Below are 19,277 nucleotides of genomic sequence, written 5' to 3' on the forward strand. Positions count from 1 at the left end.
CCCCTCTGTCCCCTCCTGTGGGGATGAGGACTGGGGACACTCTCTGAGCCTGGAGACCAAGGGCACCTTCCCTCCGGGCCTTCAGCATCCGAGGAACCTGCTCCTCCACTCCCGCCGAGTTTGTGGCAGCAGCCAGCCGCCACCTGGCCACCCCGCAAGGAGGTGGCTCCCCGGTGGCACCGGGACACGCCATGGCCTGGAAGGGACGAGCCACGGGTGTCCTCAGCCCCCGGGGCCCTGTCCCAGCACAGCCCCGAAAGCCCCGAGCACCCCGTGACTCCCAGCTGACCCCGGCGGGCACGGCGCCCCGTGGCCCGGCGAGGGCTGAGCGAGCCCGGAGGCCCCCGTTGGCTCGGGGGCTCTGCCCCCCGGGCCCGGCAGCCCCGGGGAGGGGAGCAGGGTCCCAGCCACCCAGGCAGGGAGCGACTGCACGGCGGGGCCTGGAGCGGAGCCACACGGAGCGGGATGGTGCCGCCGGGCACAGGAGGGCTCGCTGAGGGCCAGGAGGGGAGGCGCAGCCCCTCGACTGCTCTCGGGTCTCCTCTGGCTCAGCACGCTGGCACACAGGGCAGCCAGGCTGGCACGCCAGGAGCTGAGGTGTGCCAGCCCTGCGGGACAGCCCCGCGGGGGACGCCCACCGCCCCCCACCTGGCTCACCTGGGCATGCTTGCGCTTCCGCCCGGGCCGCCCGGCTTTCCTCATGGGCGTCCCCGGCTCCTGCTTCTCCTCCTTGCTCGGGTTCTCCTCGGGCTCCTCTTCCCCCTGCGAGCCAGACACAGAGAGGGCGGTTAGGCCGCCGGGCAGCCCGGGCCGGGCACGGCTGCGCTCCCGCTGGATCGCCGGCGCCGCGGCGCCACGGGCCGGGTGGGAGCGTCGTGGCGTGGCCGGGCCAGCAGCACCAGGACACTTAAGAAGGGTGACAGCGGCTCCTGCCGCGCTCGGGCCGTGGCACGGCGGGTGACCCTCCTGCCCCGTGCCGCGGCCGGCTCAGGACACGTGCCCGCTGCCGCCACCCGCCAAATCCTGCGCCACGGAGCGCGGCAAGGGCCGAGCGGACGCCTCGCAGCACGGGCCCGCGGGCAGCCACGCGGCTCCCCGGGGACGAGGGCCAGCAGCGGGAGCCGGGCACCCTCGCTTTGGGGACCCCGCCGTGCCCCAGAGCAGCTGGCAGCGCCCCGCGCCCTGTCCCTGGTGCGGTGGCCCGGCCCCGGCGCTGGCAGCACGCGTGTGCCAGCATGGCGGCGCAGCAGGAACGCGGCTCCGGGAAATGAACCTGCTCCCGTGCCGGGGCCGCGGCAGCGCCGGGGGCCCCGTCCCCGCTCCGGGGACCCGCGCCCGGCGCCGGGGGGGACACGGTGGGCAAGGGGGGGCGCGAGGCCCCGGCACGGCACGGGGTCGCTTTCACCTGAGCCCCAGAAGATCCCGGCGGCAGCAGCCAAGCAGGAAGAGGCCGCGGAGGGGGAGCAGGGGAAGGGAGGAGAGGCCGGTGGGGGGCTGGTGAGGGAGAGGCCAGGGAGGGGATGGGGCTGGCAGCCAGACAGCGCCGGCATCCAGCTGCAGCCGCGCGGCCCCGCACCCTGGCGGGCGCCGGCACCGCCGCATTCCTGCCCCGTGCCCCCTGAGCTGGGGCAGGGCGCCATCGGCACGCGGCTGGAACGTCCCCGCGGGCCCAGCACGAAGATCCCGCGGCGCTGGGACGCGCTGCGGTGCCCCGTGGCCGTGGTGGCCCCAGCCGTGGTCCCCAAACCAGCGCCCTCTGTGCCACCCTCCCCAGACTCAGCTGCGTGCCCTGTGCCCACGGCTGCCCCGTCTCCCCTGCCCGGTCTTGGTGCACGTGGGATGCACGTGTAGGTCTGTCCCCAGGCCCGTGGTGTCCCTCCAAAACCGTGCTTGCCCCAGCCCCACTCGCCTGCCTGTGGGGCCGGGCAGCCTCCAGCCCCCTGCACAGACCCCCCCAGCCCCACAAGGACCCCCCAGCCCTGTGCAGGGACCCCCCCCAGCCCTGGCACCTGCTGGCACAGCCAGCACTCAATGAGGGCAGGAGACACCACAGCACGCAGGGGCTCTGCCAGGGCCGAGCCCCGCTCCCCGTGGCATGGGGAACTTTCCTGCTGGAAAGTTCTGGGGCAGGTCCAAGGACGATGTCAGGATCCCAGATCCAGCGCCATCCTGGTGCAGGAGTCCCCGAGGGGGATTCTGGGGGTCCCTGCCCCACAGACCCCCCGTGCCTCGCTGTGCTGCAAAGCCTGGGCAGCACCAAGGAGCCCAGGGGTGCAGGCCAGCCCTGAGGAGACCCTGGCACGTGTCCCTTTGCTCCAGGGCTACCCTGGCTGCTGGCACTGCCCCAGCCAGTTGTCCCTTGCCACAGTTCAACTCCAGGTTCTGGCAGCGTTGAGTGGATGTACATGAAAGATTTGGGGGTGTCATGGGCACCAGGTGGCAGCCAGGCCTGCCATGGCCAGGAGGGGATGCAGCTGGGGATGCCAGAGGGGCCAGGGGGGCTCCAGGGTGAGAAGTGGGAGGGACAGAGCTCGAGGCTCGAGGGATGCCACGGTGGGGGGACAGCAGGGTCCCTGCTGTGGATCGAGGGACATGCTGCCAGCACCTGTCAGGACAGGGAACCCTCCCGGGGGCACCCCAAAAGCAGGGCAGGAGTGGGGGTGCAGCCCGGGGGGCAGCAGGGCTGGCAGAGGGCTCCAGGGGGGCTCTGCCCCCCCAGCCCGGCCGCGGGGCCGGTGCCGCAGCCCCTCGGCGCCCGCATCCCGCCGGGAGCTGAGTCACGGCCCATCCATCACCCCGTGCCCGTTCCCCGGAGCGCGGGGCTCCGTGGCACGTCCCCGGTGCTGCTCCTGCCGCGCTGCCAAGCAACAGCCCCGAGGGAACGGCGGCCGAGCGCGGAGGGCTGAGCTGCGGCATGACGCAGTGCTGGCTGCGCCGCCGCTGCCCGGCCCGCGGCCCCGGGGGGAAACCGCCTGCGGAGACGTGCCCCGGCTGGGAGCGGGGCTCGGCCCCGCCGGGAGCCACCGGCACCGGCCCGACCCGCGGGGCCGGAGGCGCCGGGAGCGGCTTCGCCCCGCCGGCCCCGCGGGCGGCGAGCGGCCGCCCTCGGCAGGGTGACCTCGGCGCGTGGCCGCGGGGGAGGCGACGCCGCATCCCGCGGGGTCAGCCCGGGACAGCGCCCGGCCGAGCGCGGCTGCCAGCGCCGGGGCACTGCCCCGGTTCTGCCCCGCTCCCGGGAGTACCGGGCTGCAGCGGGCACTGCCCCGGTTCTGCCCTGCTCCCGGGGGGTACCGGGCTGCAGCGGGCACTGCCCCAGTTCTGCCCTGCTCCCGGGGGGTACCGGGCTGCAGCGGGCACTGCCCCGCTCCCGGGGGTACCGGGCTGCAGCGGGCACTGCCCCGATTCTGCCCCGCTCCCGGGAGTACCGGGCTGCAGCGGGCACTGCCCCGGTTCTGCCCCGCTCCCGGGGGTGCCGGGCTGCAGCGGGCACTGCCCCGGTTCTGCCCCGCTCCCGGGGGGTACCGGGCTGCAGCGGGCACTGCCCCGCTCCCGGGGGTACCGGGCTGCAGCGGGCACTGCCCCGGTTCTGCCCCAATCCCGGGAGTACCGGGCTGCAGTGGGCACTGCCCCGGTTCTGCCCTGCTCCCGGGAGTACCGGGCTGCAGTGGGCACTGCCCCGGTTCTGCCCTGCTCCCAGGGGTACCGGGCTGCAGCGGGCACTGCCCCAGTTCTGCCCCGATCCCGGGAGTACTGGGCTGCAGCGGGCACTGCCCCGGTTCTGCCCTGCTCCCGGGAGTACCGAGCTGCAGCGGGCACTGCCCCGGTTCTGCCCCGCTCCCGGGAGTACCGGGCTGCAGCGGGCACTGCCCCAGTTCTGCCCCGCTCCCGGGGGTACCGGGCTGCAGCGGGCACTGCCCCGCTCCCGGGAGTACCGGGCTGCAGCGGGCTCTGCCCCGCTCCTGGGAGTACCAGGCTGCAGCGGGCACTGCCCCGGTTCTGCCCTGTGCCCCCAGAACCGCCCCAAAGCACGGGGGCTGCGCATCCACCCTGCTCCTGGCTCCCACCGGCAACACTGTGGGGCGAGGAAAGACCGACCTGCCCCCGGTATCTGTGCCCCCAGCCGTGCCAAGAACGTGCCAGGCACATCCCAGAGGACACACGGCCACTTCCCAGAGGACACACGGCCACATCCCAGTGGACACACGGCCACTTCCCACAGGACACACGGCCACATCCCAGAGGACGCATGGCCACTTCCCAGAGGACACACGGCCACATCCCAGTGGACAGATGACCACATCCCAGCGGACACACGGCCACATCCCAGAGGACACATGGCCACATCCCAGTGGACACACGACCACTTCCCAGTGGACACACGGCCACATCCCAGAGGACACACGGCCACATCCCAGTGGACACACGGCCACATCCCAGAGGACACACAGCCACATCCCAGTGGACACACGGCCACATCCCAGTGGACACTCCGGCCCCTCCGGCCCCAGGAGCAGTGGCTGCAGGATGGGGAGCACCGACGTGCGAGAACAGTGTGACCCAGCTGGCCAGCAGGAACGGGGATGGCCCCGGCCTGGCGGTGCCCGCAGTGGGACGGTGTCCAGCTGGCCGCAGCCCCGGTACCCACGCCACGACCAGCCCTGCCCTGCCCTGCTGGACACTCTGCCCCACGGGAAGAGCAACGGCTTTGCCAGCCATGTACATGGCTGGGGCGCCCCTCCTGAGCCTGGTGTCACACGTGGACCCCCGGAACAGGCAGGACCCCCCGAGGGGGGAGCAGGGCTGGCACGAGGCTTACAGGGCAGCACAGGGCATGAACTCAGCACACGCTCCAAGGCCAGGACATCCCCCATCCTGGGGGACACAGCCCTCCTGGGGACACCCCCACCCTGCCAGCCGCCTTGGCCCAGCTCTGCCCGTGGCCGGGAGGTGACAGCAGGTCTCTGTCCCCATCCACTCCCCGCGCTGCCCAGCGCCAGGAATAGCTCAATCCGCGCTAATCCCGCCCGCGGCTCAGGCCTCTCCCGTCCCCCGCCCGCCCGCACCGCTCTCCCCTCCGCCCTGCGGCAGACAGAGCCCCGCACGCCCTTCTCCTGCCGGCCGGGAAGGAGCCAAAGCCCCGAGCCCCCCGGCCCGGCTCCCGCGGGGCCGTACCTTGTGCGTGTCGAGCGCCTCGCGGCTGGGCGCGGGGCTGCCGGCGTCCAGGCTCCCGCTGGACGGCATCGTGGGGCCGGGCGGCCGCCGCCTCTTCAGCACCTGAGCGGACCCCGCTGCGCCGAGGAGGGGTCCGGGAGCCGTCCCCCGCCGCTGCCTGGATCCTCCTGCCCCTGCGGGAAGCGGAGAGGGACGGGGGTCAGGGGGTGCTCCCGCCCCGCCGCCCCCCGGCCCGGCCCCAGCCCCGGCAATTATTAACGTGCCGCAGCCTTGACTCGGCCGGGCTGGGCTCCTGCCCCGCCATCGCCCCGCAGGTGCCCCCGGCCCGCCCCGGCCGCGGGGGCAACAGGGGGGGCACGGTGTGGGTGAGGGGAGCACAGGGGGGCGAGGGGTGCATGGTGTGGGGTGCAGTGTCAGCGCAGGGTGCGTGGTAAGGGGTGCACGGCATGGGGTGCAGCGTGTGGAGCGCCGTGGGGCACAGGGGGCACGGTGTGAGGCGTGGGGAGCCCACAGGGGTGCAGATGTGGGGCACAGAGCCCATGGCGTGGGGCGCAGCTGTGGGGCACAGGGCCCATGCTGTGGGGTGCAGCTGTGGGGCACAGAGCCCATGGCGTGGGGCACAGCTGTGGGGCACAGTGTCCATGGTGTGGGGCACAGCTGTGGGGCACAGAGCCCATGGAGTGGGGTGCAGCTGTGGGGCACAGGGCCCATGCTGTGGGGTGCAGCTGTGGGGCACAGAGCCCATGGCGTGGGGCACAGCTGTGGGGCACAGTGTCCATGGTGTGGGGCACAGCTGTGGGGCACAGAGCCCATGGAGTGGGGTGCAGCTGTGGGGCACAGGGCCCATGCTGTGGGGTGCAGGGTGTGGGGCACAGTGTCCATGCTGTGGGGCACAGCTGTGGGGCACAGGGCCCATGCTGTGGGGTGCAGCTGTGGGGCACAGAGCCCATGGCGTGGGGCACAGCTGTGGGGCACAGTGTCCATGGTGTGGGGCACAGCTGTGGGGCACAGAGCCCATGGAGTGGGGTGCAGCTGTGGGGCACAGGGCCCATGCTGTGGGGTGCAGGGTGTGGGGCACAGTGTCCATGCTGTGGGACACAGCTGTGGGGCACAGTGTCCATGGTGTGGGGTGCAGCTGTGGGGCACAGTGTCCATGGTGTGGGGCACAGCTGTGGGGCACAGAGCCCGTGGTGTGGGGCACAGCTGTGGGGCACAGGGCCCGTGGTGTGGGGCGCAGCTGTGGGGCACAGGGCCCATGGTGTGGGGTGCAGCTGTGGGGCACAGTGTCCATGGTGTGGGGTGCAGCTGTGGGGCACAGGGCCCATGCTGTGGGGTGCAGCTGTGGGGCACAGGTTCCATGGTGTGGAGTGCAGGGTACGAGGGGCATGCGGGGTGCGGGACACGCCGCGGGGGGCACAGGGCAGGTTTTGGGGTGCAGGGTGTGCGGGGCGCTGGCTGCGGGGCAGAGGGCGCTGGCAGGGAGGGGGGGGTAAGGTTGTGGGGTGCAAAGGGTGCGGGACTGGGGGTGGCCGAGTGCTGGCTGGGCGTGCAGGGGGCCGGGGGCTGCGGGTTGTGGGTGCTGGTTGCGGGGGAGCCGGCCGTGGGGTCTGGGGGGGGGGTGCGGGGTGTGCGGGACAGGCTGCGGGGTGCGGGACAGGCGGGGTCCCGGCTGCGGGGTGCCGGTTGCGGGGGGCCGGGGGGGGGAGGCGCCAGCCGGCACCTGTTGCTATGGCAAACGCTGCATTCGCCATGGCCGGGGCTGCTGTTGCCTTTGGCACCGGAGCTGCAATTTGTTTCTAGAGCTTTCCAGCCGCAGCCGTTCCCAGCGGCGGGCGGGGGGCTCGGGCGGGGGGGGGGGTCGGGGAGGGCAGGACGCCGCTCTCGGCACCTCTCCCACCCCCAGGCATCCCCCCGGCCCGCGGCCGGAGCGGCGGGGGCTGCTGGGGGGACGGGGGGGGGGCTGCAGCCGCCCCCCGACACAGGCACGGGGACCGCCGGGATTTGGGGTGCTGGGGGACAGATGGGGGAGCTCAGCCCTCCCCGCCCCTCTCGCAGGCTGGGCTGGGGGGAGGATGTGGGGCAGGGGGAGTGGGGGGTGGCTCCCGGCTGGGGGTGGAGGGTTGGGGTGTGGGACCTGGGGGTGCAGGAGGCCAGACGGGGCTGGGGGGTGCACGCTGTACCCCCAGGCCGGCCAGCGGGCGCTGGGGAGGGACTCCCCGGCCCCTTCCCTCACCAGCCCGGGGAGCCCCCGGGGAAGCCCCGGCCCCATCCCCGGCACCATCCCCTTGGTGGCACAGCGGTGCCCACGCCAGCTCCCCGCGGGCACACTCGGCCCCGGCCCGGCGCTTGGCCCCTCGGTGAGGGGCCACGGCTGGCACCCCGCACCCCCCGCACCCCCAGGCCACCGCTACTGGCCCCCCTGTCAGCGGCTGTGCCACCAGCCCCACGGCACGGCGCGGCACGGCGCGGCACCTCGGCCCCCCGTTCTCCCCGAGTCGCCTCCCGGGGTGCCGCTGGCGGAGCCCCCCAACATCCCCGAACCCCCCGGAGACCCCGGTCCCGCCGCGCCTCGGCACAGCCCCGGGGCGGGCACGGCACGGCACGGCACGGCACGGCACGGCCGGACACGTGCAGCGGGAGGCACCGGGGACACCGCGGCTGCACCGGGCGCCCTCGGGGGATCCCCCGCGCCCGGAGGCGCCGCGGGGCTCGGGGGTCGCGCAGCCGGGGGTCTCCCGCAGCCCCCGGTCCCCCCCCCCCCCACCCCCGGCAGCGGGGTCCCTCCGGCAGCCCCGGGGCACGGCCGAGCCCCCCCCCGGCCGCCCGGTGCGGCGGCGGCCGAGCCCGGTTGGCGCTGCCGAAGGGGGCAGCCCGCGGCTTTGATTCGCTTCCAGCCAACATGGTCTCCAAACGCTCTAAAAATAGTTGTTCTGCGCACAAACCCCGCGGCAGCCCCGGCCGCCGAACAAAGCCGGGGAGCCGCCGCGGCCCGGCCGCCTCCCGCTGCCCGCCCCGCGGGGCCCCGCCGGAGGGGCCGTGCGGGACCCGGCCCCGCTCCCCGCGCTCTTACCCGGCTGCGCTCGCCCGCCGCGGCGGTGCGGGACGGGACGGGACGGGACGGGACGGGATGGGTCGGGGGGCTCGGCGGCGTGCCCTCGCCTCAGGCCGCCGGTACCGTCCTTGGCGGCATCCCCCGGCCGCCGCTCGGCTCGGCGGCGGTCACGGACCCGCGCCCGGCGCTCCGGCGGGGAGGGAGCGGCCGCCGGCCCCCGCGGCCGCCGCGTCCCCGGCGGCGCTGGCCCTGCGGCTCGGGCCGGGCGAGCGGCGGCCCCAGCCCAGCCGGCGGAGCCGCTCCCGCACGGCAGCACCGGCGAGTCACGCTCGCCGCGGCGGCAGAGGCGTTCCGAAGTAGGTTACCTGCGCCGGCTGGGCGAGACACGCGGCAGCCACCGGCACGAAAATGGAAAACCCACCCGAAATCCCGCCTTTTTTTTTTTTTTTTCTTTTCTTTTTTTTTTTTTTTTTTTTTTTTTTTTAAAAATATATATATTTAGGGACCTCGGCGGTGCCGTGCCGCAGCCGGGAGCCTGCGGGGACCTAACCGGCCATTTTAGGTGACGGCGAGCGGGGTCCCCCGCAGCCCCCCGTGCCGGTGGCGAGCGGGGGATACCGTCACCGCAGTGCCCCCCCCCCCCCCCGCCCCGTCCTGAGGTGACCCCGCGTGCGGCGGTGACACCCCCGCCTTGGCCGGGGTCCCCCGTGCGCCGGCGGCCGTGGGGACGCACGAGGGACCCCGTCCAAGCGCCTCTCCCGTGACAAGTGCCGCAGCGTATTATTATTGTTGTTGTCACTTTGAGTCACTGCCACCACCGCGCTCCTCCTCCTCCTCCTCCTCCTCCTTTTTCCTCCTCCTCCTTCCCCAGCAGCAGGGAACAACTCCGGGATTGACTCAGAGGGGACAGGAGCGGCGGCCGTGAGTCACCCCCCCACCCTCTGCGCCCCCCACCCCTGACTCACGGCGGGGTGGGCGCCCCCCCGAGCCCCCCTCAGCGTGGGGGCTGCGGGCAGGAACACGGTGGGCGTCCCCGGGGCTACGCAATTTCGCCTCCGACAGATGGCTGCGCCGAAACCGCCGCGGCCTCGACCTCATCTCCGGAGCTGTAATTTAGGGGTGAAATATTTGGCCTCTGCGGGAGGAGCGCCCGGCCACACGTGCCACAGCCCGGGGAGCCACCGGCACCTGGGGGACGCGGGGGGCGAGGTGCCAGCGAGAGCTGGGGTGATCCTGAAAACAGAGCTGGCCCGGAGGGGGGACCCTGGGGTGCTCAGCAGCGCTGAGCCAGCCCCGTGGTGCGGCCCAAGGATGGAGTCACTGCACCCACAGCACCCCGGGGAGTCATTGCTGCACCCCATGGCATCCAAAGGGGTGATTCCTGCACCCCAAGGCTCCCCTGGGAGTGATTCCTGCACCCTATGGCACCCCAAGAGGTGATTCCTGCACCCCAGAGAAATCCATGGGGTGATTCCTGCACCCAGAGCACCTCTGGGAGTGATTCCTGCACCCCATGGCATCCAAGGGGGTGATTCTGGCACCCCATGGCACCCCTGGGGGTGATTCTGGCACCCCATAGCACCCCGGGGAGGGATTCCTGCATCCCAGAGAACCCCAGGGGGTGATTCCTGCACCCCAAGGCTCCCCAGGGAGTGATTCACTGCAGCTTACAGAACCCCTGGGGGTGATTCTGGCACCCCATGGCACCCCAAGAGGTGATTCCTGCACCCCATGGCACCCCTGGGGGTGATTCTGGCACCCCAAGCCTCTGCTGGGAGTGATTCCTGCACCCCATGGCACCCCGGGGAGGGATTCACTGCACCCCATAGAACCCCAGGGGGTGATTCTGGCAACCCATGGCACCCCTGGGAGTGATTCCTGCACCCCATGGCACCTCTGCACCCTATGGCATCCCAGAGAGTGATTCCTGCACCCCACAGCACCCCTGGGAGGGATTCACTGCACCCCAGAGAACCCCAGAGGGTGATTCCTGCACCCCATGGCACCCCAGAGGGTGATTCACTGCAGCTCACAGAACCCCAGGGAGTGATTCCTGCACCCAACAGCACCCCCGGGGGTGATTCTGGCACCCCATGGCACCCCCGGGGGTGATTCTGGCACCCCATGGCACCCCAAGAGGTGATTCCTGCACCCCAGAGAAATCCATGGGGTGATTCCTGCACCCAGAGCACCCCTGGGAGTGATTCCTGCACCCCATGGCATACTGGGGGTGATTCTGGCACCCCATGGCACCCCTGGGGGTGATTCCTGCACCCCAAGGCACCCCTGGGGGTGATTCTGGCACCCCATGACACCCCTGGGGGTGATTCTGGCACCCCACAGCACCCCAGGGGGTGATTCCTGCACCCCAAGGCTCCCCAGGGAGGGATTCACTGCAGCTTACAGAACCCCTGGGGGTGATTCTGGCACCCCATGGCACCCCAAGAGGTGATTCCTGCACCCATAGCACCCCTGGGGGTGATTCTGGCACCCCAAGCCTCTGCTGGGAGTGATTCCTGCACCCCATGGCACCCCGGGGAGGGATTCACTGCACCCCATAGAACCCCAGGGGGTGATTCTGGCAACCCATGGCACCCCTGGGAGTGATTCCTGCACCCCATGGCACCTCTGCACCCTATGGCATCCCAGAGAGTGATTCCTGCACCCCATGGCACCCCTGGGAGGGATTCACTGCACCCCAGAGAACCCCAGAGGGTGATTCCTGCACCCCATGGCACCCCAGAGGGTGATTCACTGCAGCTCACAGAACCCCAGGGAGTGATTCCTGCACCCAACAGCACCCCCGGGGGTGATTCTGGCACCCCATGGCACCCCAAGAGGTGATTCCTGCACCCCAGAGAAATCCATGGGGTGATTCCTGCACCCAGAGCACCCCTGGGAGTGATTCCTGCACCCCATGGCATACTGGGGGTGATTCTGGCAACTCATGGCACCCCAGGGAGTGATTCCTGCACCCCATGGCACCCCAAGGGGTCATTCTGGCACCCCAGGGAGGGATTCACTGCACCCCAGAGCACCCCAAGGAGGGATTCCTGCACCCCATGGCACCCCTGGGGGTGATTCCTGCACCCCATGGCACCCCTGGGGGTGATTCCTGCACCCCATGGCACCCCTGGGGGTGATTCCTGCACCCCATGGCACCCAGGGACCGACACCAGGCCCTGCCCTGCTCCACAGCACAGCCAAAGCCGGGCACAGCCCCACAGCCGGGTCTGCCAGAGCAGGAGCAACGTGGATGGGATGGGATGGGATGGGATGGGATGGGATGGGGTGGGATGTTGGGATGGGATGTTATGGGGTGGTATTGGATGTTGTGGGGTGAGATTGGGTGGGATGTTGGGATGGGATGGGATGGGAAGTTTGGGATGGGATGGGATGGGATGGCGTGGGATGGATGGGATGGGATGGGGTGGGATGGAGTGGGATGGGTTGTTATGGGGTGGGATGTTGGGATGGGATGTTATGGGGTGGAATTGGATGTTGTGGGGTGAGATTGGGTGGGATGTTGGGAGGGGATGGATGGGATGGGATGGGATGGGATAGGAAGTTTGGGATGGGATGGGATGGGATAATGGGATGGGAAGTTTGGGATGGGATGGGATAATGGGATGGGATAATGGGATGGGAAGTTCCGGGGTGGGACGGGACAGTCCTGTGTGGCACCCCAGCGCCAGGCTGCGGCCAGCCCTGCAGGTGGGACAGCGTGGATGGAGCCAGGGGACAACGAAGCGGCTGCTGCAGCACCGGGAGGGCCTCACCGGGAGCACCCAGGAGCTCCACGTGCTCCGCTACCGGGGAGGAAACTCCGGAGGGACCTGATGCCAACGAGCAGAGCCCCGAGCCCCCCGGGGACCCCGAGCAGGGCCGGGAGCCGCGCCGGGGCAGGAGGAGCACGGCAGGATCGGGCTGGGCCGGGAGCCGGGAAGGGCGGTGAGCCGCGGGAACGGGCGCGACACCGCGGCACGCGCCGGGCCCACGCGCTGCCCTCGGGCGCCGCGGCCTGCCGGGGCACGGCCCGTGGGAAGGCGCGGGGCAGGGCCGTGCCAAAATAAAACTCCCTGCGCGAAAAGCGCCGCCCGAGGGTCTGCGGGTGGCTGCCGGGGCGCGGCGCGGGGCCTGGGGGCGCGGCGGCGGCTGCCACCGGGTTTTAGGGGCATGGGCATGGCCAGCCAGGGTCATCGGGGGACACCGGGACTCACCGGGACACACCGGGCCACACCGGGCCACATTGGGCCACACCGGGACACCAGGACACACCGGGACACACCGGGCCACACTGGGACACCAGGACACACCGGGACACCAGGACACACCGGGACACACCGGGCCACACCGGGCCACACTGGGCCACACTGGGCCACACTGGGACACCGGGCCACACCGGGCCACACCGGGACACACTGGGCCACACTGGGACACCAGGACACACCGGGACACACCAGGACACACCAGGACACACTGGGCCACACCGGGCCACACTGGGCCACACCAAGACAGACCGGGCCACACCGGGCCACACTGGGCCACACTGGGCCACATTGGGACACCGGGACACACTGGGCCACACCGGGCCACACCGGGCCACACACTGGGCCACACTGGGACACCAGGACACACCGGGACACACCAGGACACACCAGGCCACACCGGGCCACACTGGGACACCAGGACACACCAGGACACACCAGGACACACCGGGCCCACCGGCGGGCACTGGCGTGGCACCGTTCCTCGAGGGAGCAGAAGCTGCTCGGTGTCACCAAAGCTGCTCGGTGTCACCAAAGCTGCTCTGCCGGGAAGTTTGGAGCTGACTCAGCACGAGGGGCCGGGTCCCGGGGGGGCTCCCGGCCACCACGGGATGGATGCGGCCGCCCGGCGTGGCGTGGCAGCCAGCACGGAACTCGGCCGGTCCCGCGGTGACACCGGCGACGTCACACAAAGGGCAGAAGCACGGAAAGAGGAACTGAGCAGAGGAGGAAAATCTCATTTGCCCACAGGTTTGCGCAGGCGAAACACCCCGGAAAGCGGGGGGGAGGAAACGGCGGTGGGAGGGAAAGGGGAGAGAGGGGGAAGGAGAAGGGAGGGGAGAGGGGAAGCGAGGGGGAAGGGAGGCAGCGGGGGGGAAGTGAATCGGAAGTGGGAAGCCAGTGGGAAGGGGGAAGTGAGTGGAAAGGGCGAGAAGCAAGAAGGGAAGGGGAAAGCAAAAAAGGAAACGGTGGGGAAGGTGGAAGGAAGAGCCAGATAAGAAACCAGAGGGGCAGGGGGAGTGAGAGGGTGGTGGGAAGTGAGCAGGAAGGCAGGGGGAAGTGAGAGGGAAAGGGAAGGGGAGAACGAGCAGGGAGGGGGGAAGTGATGAGGAAGCGGGCAGTGAGTGGGCAGCGGGAAGAGAGGGGGAGATGCACAGGCAGGGGTGGGAGAGCACGGAGGGGGCAGCGACAGGGAAGGGGGAGAACAGAGAGGGAAGGGGGAGAAGCGACAGGGAAGGGGGACCGAGCCGGGCCCGGCGGGGGGACCAGGACGGGCAGGACAGGACCGGCAGCCCCCGGCCCCGCCAGGCCCCGGCCCCGCCGCCCCCGCCCGCGGGCCCCGCGGCGCTGCGCCTCCCCCGGGGGGGGGATTTTTGGTGCAAAATCCCCCAAGTTTGGGCAGGGCCGGCCCGGGCGGCCCCGCCGCGGGCAGGGCAGGGGCGGCCGCGGGCCCGAGTCTGCCCGGGGACGGGCGGGGGGGGGGGCACGCGGCGGTGACACCGCGGGCCGGGAGGGGACCGGGGGGGGGGACAGCCGGCGGTGCCACCGGGCCCCGCTGCCCTTCAGCCGCCCGCGCCGCGCTCAAGGACACGGCGGCGCCGCGGGGGCCGGGCCGGCCGGGCCGCGCGGCCACCGCCGCTCGCACGGCCGGGCCGAGCGGGGCCGGGCCGGGCGGGGGCGGCGCGGGGCCGGGGGGGCCCGGCGGGCCCGGCCCTGCCGTGTTTTCCTGCCGCGGGCCCGGGACGGCGGAGTCACCGGGGCCGCGCCGGCCCGGGCCGAGCCCCGCCGGAGGGAGCCGAAGTCCGCCGGAGGGAGCCGAACCTCGGCCGTAGGGACCCGAACCTCGGCCGCAGGGACCCGAACCCCTGCGGAGGAACCCGAACCCCCTCCGGGTGGGCCCGAGCCCTTCCGAAGGCACCACCCGAACCGAACCGGACGGAGCTGGACCGAACCGAGCGGAGCCGAACCGCGCCGAACGCATCAGCCGAACTGAACCGAACGCAGCCGAGCGGACGCGAGCGCGCCCGAGCCGAGCCGGGCCGGGCCGGGCCGGGCCGGCGGTGCCGGTGCCGCTGTCCCGGCGGTGCCGCCGTCCCGGCGGTGCCGGTGTCCCGCTGTCCCGGTTACCTGGGCCGGTGCGGGCCCGGCGCAGAGCCCCGCCGAGCCCCGCCGAGCCGTGCCGAGCCCCGCCGAGCCGCCGCCGCCGCTGCGCTGCCCGGCCAGGCCTCCTCCCGCAGCGCCGCCGCCTCCACTGCAGCACCGAGCCCGCCGCGCGGTCCTAGAGCCCGCCGGCCGCGCGCACCGGCACCGCGGGCACGGCTCGGCACGGCGCGGCTCGGCACGGGCACGGGCACGGCTCGGAACGGCACGGCACGGGCACAGGAATGGGCGCAGCTCGGCACGGCTCGGCACGGGCACGGGCACGGCTCGGAACAGCACGGCACGGGCACGGGCACAGCACGGCTCGGCACGGGCACGGGCACGGGCACGGCTCGGAACAGCACGGCACGGGCACGGCTCGGCTTGGAACGGCACAGCACAGCACGGGCACGGTTCGGCATGGCATGGCACAGGCACGGCTCGGAACGGCATGGCACGGCTTGACACGGCACGGGCATGGCACGGCTCGGCATGGCACGGCTCGGCACGGCACAGAGCTGAGTTTCTGCGCCGGAGCAGGGACGGAGCCCGGTGCTAACACACGGTGTGCCATCCCAAACCCTGCCGTGCCAAACCAAACCCTGCCGTGCCATCCCAAACCCTGCCGTGCCATCCCAAACCCTGCCGTGCCAAGCCAGGCCGGGTCGAGCCAAGTGTGGCCAAGGGCTGTGCCATGTCAAGGCAAGCTGTGCCAAGCTGAGCTGTGCCAGGCCAGGCCAGGCTGGTCCGAGCCAAGCCGGGATGGTAGAGGGCTGCGCTGTGCTGTGCCGTGCCAAGCCATGCCAAGCTCTGCCATGCTAAGACCAAGCCAAGCCATTCCATGCCAAGCCGTACCGTGCCAAGCCAGGCCGTACCAGACCAAGCCAAGGGCTGTCCAGTGTCATGCCAAGCCGTGCCAAGCTGTGCTGGGCCAAGCCAGGCCAGGCCAAGCCAAGTGTGGTCAAAAGCTGTGCGGTGCCAAGGCAAGCCAAGCCAGGCCGTGCCATGCCAATCCAATCCAATCCAAACCAATCCAAACCAATCCAATCCAAGCCAATCCAATCCAATCCAATCCAATCCATCCAATCCAAACCAATCCAATCCAAACCAATCCAATTCAAGCCAATCCAATCCAAGCCGTGCCATGCCAATCCAATTCAAGCCAAGCCAAGCCAAGCCCAGCCAAGCCAAGCCAAACCAGGCCAATCCAATCCAATCCAATCCAATCCAATCCAACCCAATCCAATCCAACCTAATCCAAGCCAAGCCAAACAAATCCAAGCCAATCCAATCCAATCCAATCCAATCCAATCCAATCCAATCCAATCCAAGCCGTGCCATGCCAATCCAATTCAAGCCAAGCCAGGCCAGGCCAAGCCAAGCCAATCCAATCCAATCCAATCCAAGCCCAGCCAAGCCAATCCAATCCAGGCCAGGCCAGGCCAGGCCATCCCTCCTTGCCCCGTCCCCCTCTCCCCACACTCGTGCCAGCCGCGTCCCGTCCCTGCTGCCAGCACGACCCCTGGGCCCTGACAGGACATCTCGGGAGTTCTGCCCACGGCGTGCCTGCTCCGGGGCTGCAGGGGGACACCAGGGTGACCCCGATGCCATCCCTGTGGGGCGCTGGCCTGCGGCCCTCGGGGCGCCCCGAGCTGGGTGGGGGGCGCGGAGCCCCGGGAATTCCAGCGGGCAGGGATGCACGGAGGCCTCGGGGAGCGGGGGCTCTTTGGGGAGGGGGGCTTCAATTCCCTCTGGCGGGCCCGGTGGGGGCTGCTGGAGCAGCGGGAGCGGGGCTGGGCTCGGAGAGCCGGGCACTGCCGGGAGAGACCAGCGGCTGCTGGGAGCCGGGGGGCTCGGGGGGCTCGGGGGCTCCGGGGGGCTCGGGGGGCTCAGGGCTGGGACTGGGGAGATCCAGAGACTCTGGGGGGCCTGGGGGCTCAGGGGGCTCAGGGGGCTCAGGGCTGGGATTGAGGAGCTGGGGGAGCTGGGGGCTCAGGGGGCTCAGGGGGCTCAGGGGGCTCGGGGGGCTCGGGGGGCTCGGGGCTGGGACTGGGGAGCCGGGGGGCTTGGGGAGCTCGGGGGGCTCGGGGGCCTCAGGGCTGGGATTGAGGAGCCAGGGCAGTCGGGGAGCCGGAGGGCTCGGGGGGCTCAGGGGGCTCAGGGGGTTCGGGGGGCTCAGGGCTGGGACTGGGGAGCCAGGGGGCTTGGGGAGCCAGGGGGCTCGGGGGGCTCAGGGCTGGGACTGCAGCCGGGGGGCTTGGGGAGCTCAGGGGGCTTGGGGGGCTCGGGGGGCTCAGGGGGCTTGGGGAGCCAGGGGGCTCGGGGGGCTCGGGGGGCTCAGGGCTGGGACTGGGGAGCTGGGGGGCTTGGGGAGCTCAGGGGGCTTGGGGGGCTTGGGGGGCTCAGGGCTGGGATTGAGGAGCCAGGGGAGCTGGGGAGCTGGGGGAGCAGGGGGCATGGGGGGCTCGGGGCTGGGCCTGGGGAGTTCTGGAGACTCTGGGGGGTCTGGGGGCTCAGGGGGCTCAGGGCTGGGATTGAGGAGCTCTGGAGGAGTCAGGGCTCAGGGGGCTCAGGGGGCTGGGCCTGGGGAGGTTCTGGAGACTCTGGGGGGTCTGGGGGCTCAGGGGGCTCGGGGGGCTCAGGGCTGGGCCTGGGGACCTCTGGAGACTCCAGAGGAGCCGGGGGGGGGGGGCCGTGGGGAGCTCACGCTGCCGCTCCCAACACCTGGCACAGGTGCTGCTTTCAGTCCACAAAAACCTGGGCTTGATCCAGGCTGAGGACGGGGTGACTTTGGGGGGACCCTCGGAGCATCCAGCACCGCCCGGGCACCGTCTGGGCGCCCAGGGTTGTGCCACAGAGCCCGGCACGGGCGTGGAAGGGCCCAGCAGCGGCTGGCTGTGCTTTGGCAGCCCCGTTCCTGCCTGCCTGTGCCAGGATTGCAGCCCCGAGAGGGGCCCCCTGGGCAGAGCTCCCCTGGCCCTCCGTGCTGGAAGGCTCCTGGGGCACAGGGGGGCACTGCAAAGTAACGCGTTAATTAACAATGCTAATTAATGGCGTGTTCCCTGCTGGGATAGGCCCCCGCTCACTGCCACGGGTGCCCTGCAGGAGCCTCCTGTGCGTGCTGGGGATCCCGGCTGGAAAGGGGAAGGTGGCCCTGGACCAGAGCAGGGGACTGGGATTGATCCCTCAAATCCCACGGGCAGGGTCCTGCTGGGCTGGGATTAAACCTCAAATTTCACGGGCAAGGTCATGGTGGGCTGGGATTAAACCCTCAAATCCCATGGGCAGAGTCCTGGTGGGCTGGGATTGGGATTTACCCCCTGATCCCATGGACAGGGATTGGGATTCACTCCCCAGCTCCCATGGACAGGGATTGGGATTTACCCCCCTGATCCCATGGACAGGGATTGGGATTCACTCCCCAGCTCCCATGGACAGGGATTGGGATTTACCCCCCTGATCCCATGGACAGGGATTGGGATTCACTCCCCAGCTCCCATGGACAGGGATTGGGATTTACCACCCTGATCCCATGGACAGGGATTGGGATTCACTCCCCAGATCCCATGGGCTGGGTCCTGGTGGGCTGGGATTGGGATTTACCCCCCAGATCCCACGGGCTGGGATTGGGATTTACCCCACGATCCCATGGGCTGGGATTGGGATTTACCCCCCGATCCCATGGGCTGGGATTGGGATTTACCCCCCATATACCATGGGCTGGGATTGGGATTTACCCCCCATATACCATGGGCTGGGATTGGGATTTACCCCCTGATCCCATGGACAGGGATTGGGATTCACTCCCCAGATCCCATGGGCTGGGTCCTGGTGGGCTGGGATTGGGATTTACCCCCCAGATCCCACGGGCTGGGATTGGGATTTACCCCCCAATCCCATGGGCTGGGATTGGGATTTACCCCCCATATCCCATGGGCTGGGATTGGGATTTACCCCACGATCCCATGGGCTGGGATTGGGATTTACCCCCCAATCCCATGGGCTGGGATTGGGATTTACCCCCCATATCCCATGGGCTGGGATTGGGATTTACCCCCTGATCCCATGGGCTGGGATTGGGATTTACCCCCCGATCCCATGGGCAGGGTCCTGGTGGGCTGGATTTGGGATTCACCCCCCGATCCCATCCTGGGGAACAGCCCCACACTGGGCTGGGCTGGGCTGGGCCGGGCTGAGCAGAGGAGGAGGAGGAGGATGAGGAGGATGAGGATGGCCACGGCTCATCCACCTTCACAGCAGGCCCTGGTGTCGCCAGGCTCCTGCAGAGCCATCCTGCTCCTCGGGGGCTCGCAGCTCCCGTCCCCTCCGGGCTCCAGAGATCCCTGCCGGGCTGAGGAGCCCCGTGGCCTCTGGGCAGCTCGGCCTGCAGCGTGCGGCGGCTCCAGCCCTGTCCCCACGTGCCAGGGCAGGATGTGTCCCCTGGAACCGCTGGGGGTTCCCGGGGTCCCCCCATGCTGGAACCCCCCGGCAGCTCAGCCTCGGCACCGGTGACACAGCCCGGTGACACGGTGACAGAGTGACAGGGTGACAGGGTGACAGCTGCCGGGGCACGGGCAGTTCCCTGGGGCGGGGATCGGATTAATTAATCTCGCCTGGAGGGCGGGCTCCAAATTAAGCCGGTGCTG

The 19,277-nt window shown here is 70.7% G+C and overlaps 1 protein-coding gene and 1 long non-coding RNA gene across 5 annotated transcripts in view; one reads left to right on the forward strand and one right to left on the reverse strand.

Annotated features, from left to right (window-relative positions):
• Positions 1 to 14,686, reverse strand: part of DNMT3A (DNA methyltransferase 3 alpha) — a 46,512-nt gene extending 31,826 nt beyond the window's left edge. For 3 of the 4 annotated variants that reach the window (XM_054002061.1, XM_054002062.1, XM_054002059.1), the window contains exons 1-3: positions 9,190 to 9,399; positions 5,173 to 5,345; positions 658 to 762 (exon numbers count right to left, since the gene is read on the reverse strand). In XM_054002061.1, coding sequence (XP_053858036.1) covers positions 658 to 762; positions 5,173 to 5,345; positions 9,190 to 9,322 — 411 coding nt within the window. In that variant the 5' untranslated portion in view covers positions 9,323 to 9,399. Of the gene's footprint in view, positions 1 to 657; positions 763 to 5,172; positions 5,346 to 9,189; positions 9,400 to 14,619 lie in introns of those variants that run through there. The other variant, XM_054002063.1, reaches the window with a different exon arrangement.
• On the forward strand, positions 11,280 to 12,319 carry LOC128821139 (uncharacterized). Its single transcript, XR_008441021.1, has 2 exons — positions 11,280 to 11,455; positions 11,914 to 12,319. It is a non-coding gene; the product is annotated as an uncharacterized LOC128821139 (long non-coding RNA).
• Positions 14,687 to 19,277: the final 4,591 nt, after the last annotated feature.

Source organism: Vidua macroura, chromosome 35 (genome assembly GCF_024509145.1).
Source record: "Vidua macroura isolate BioBank_ID:100142 chromosome 35, ASM2450914v1, whole genome shotgun sequence".
NCBI classification, from domain to species: domain Eukaryota; kingdom Metazoa; phylum Chordata; class Aves; order Passeriformes; family Viduidae; genus Vidua; species Vidua macroura.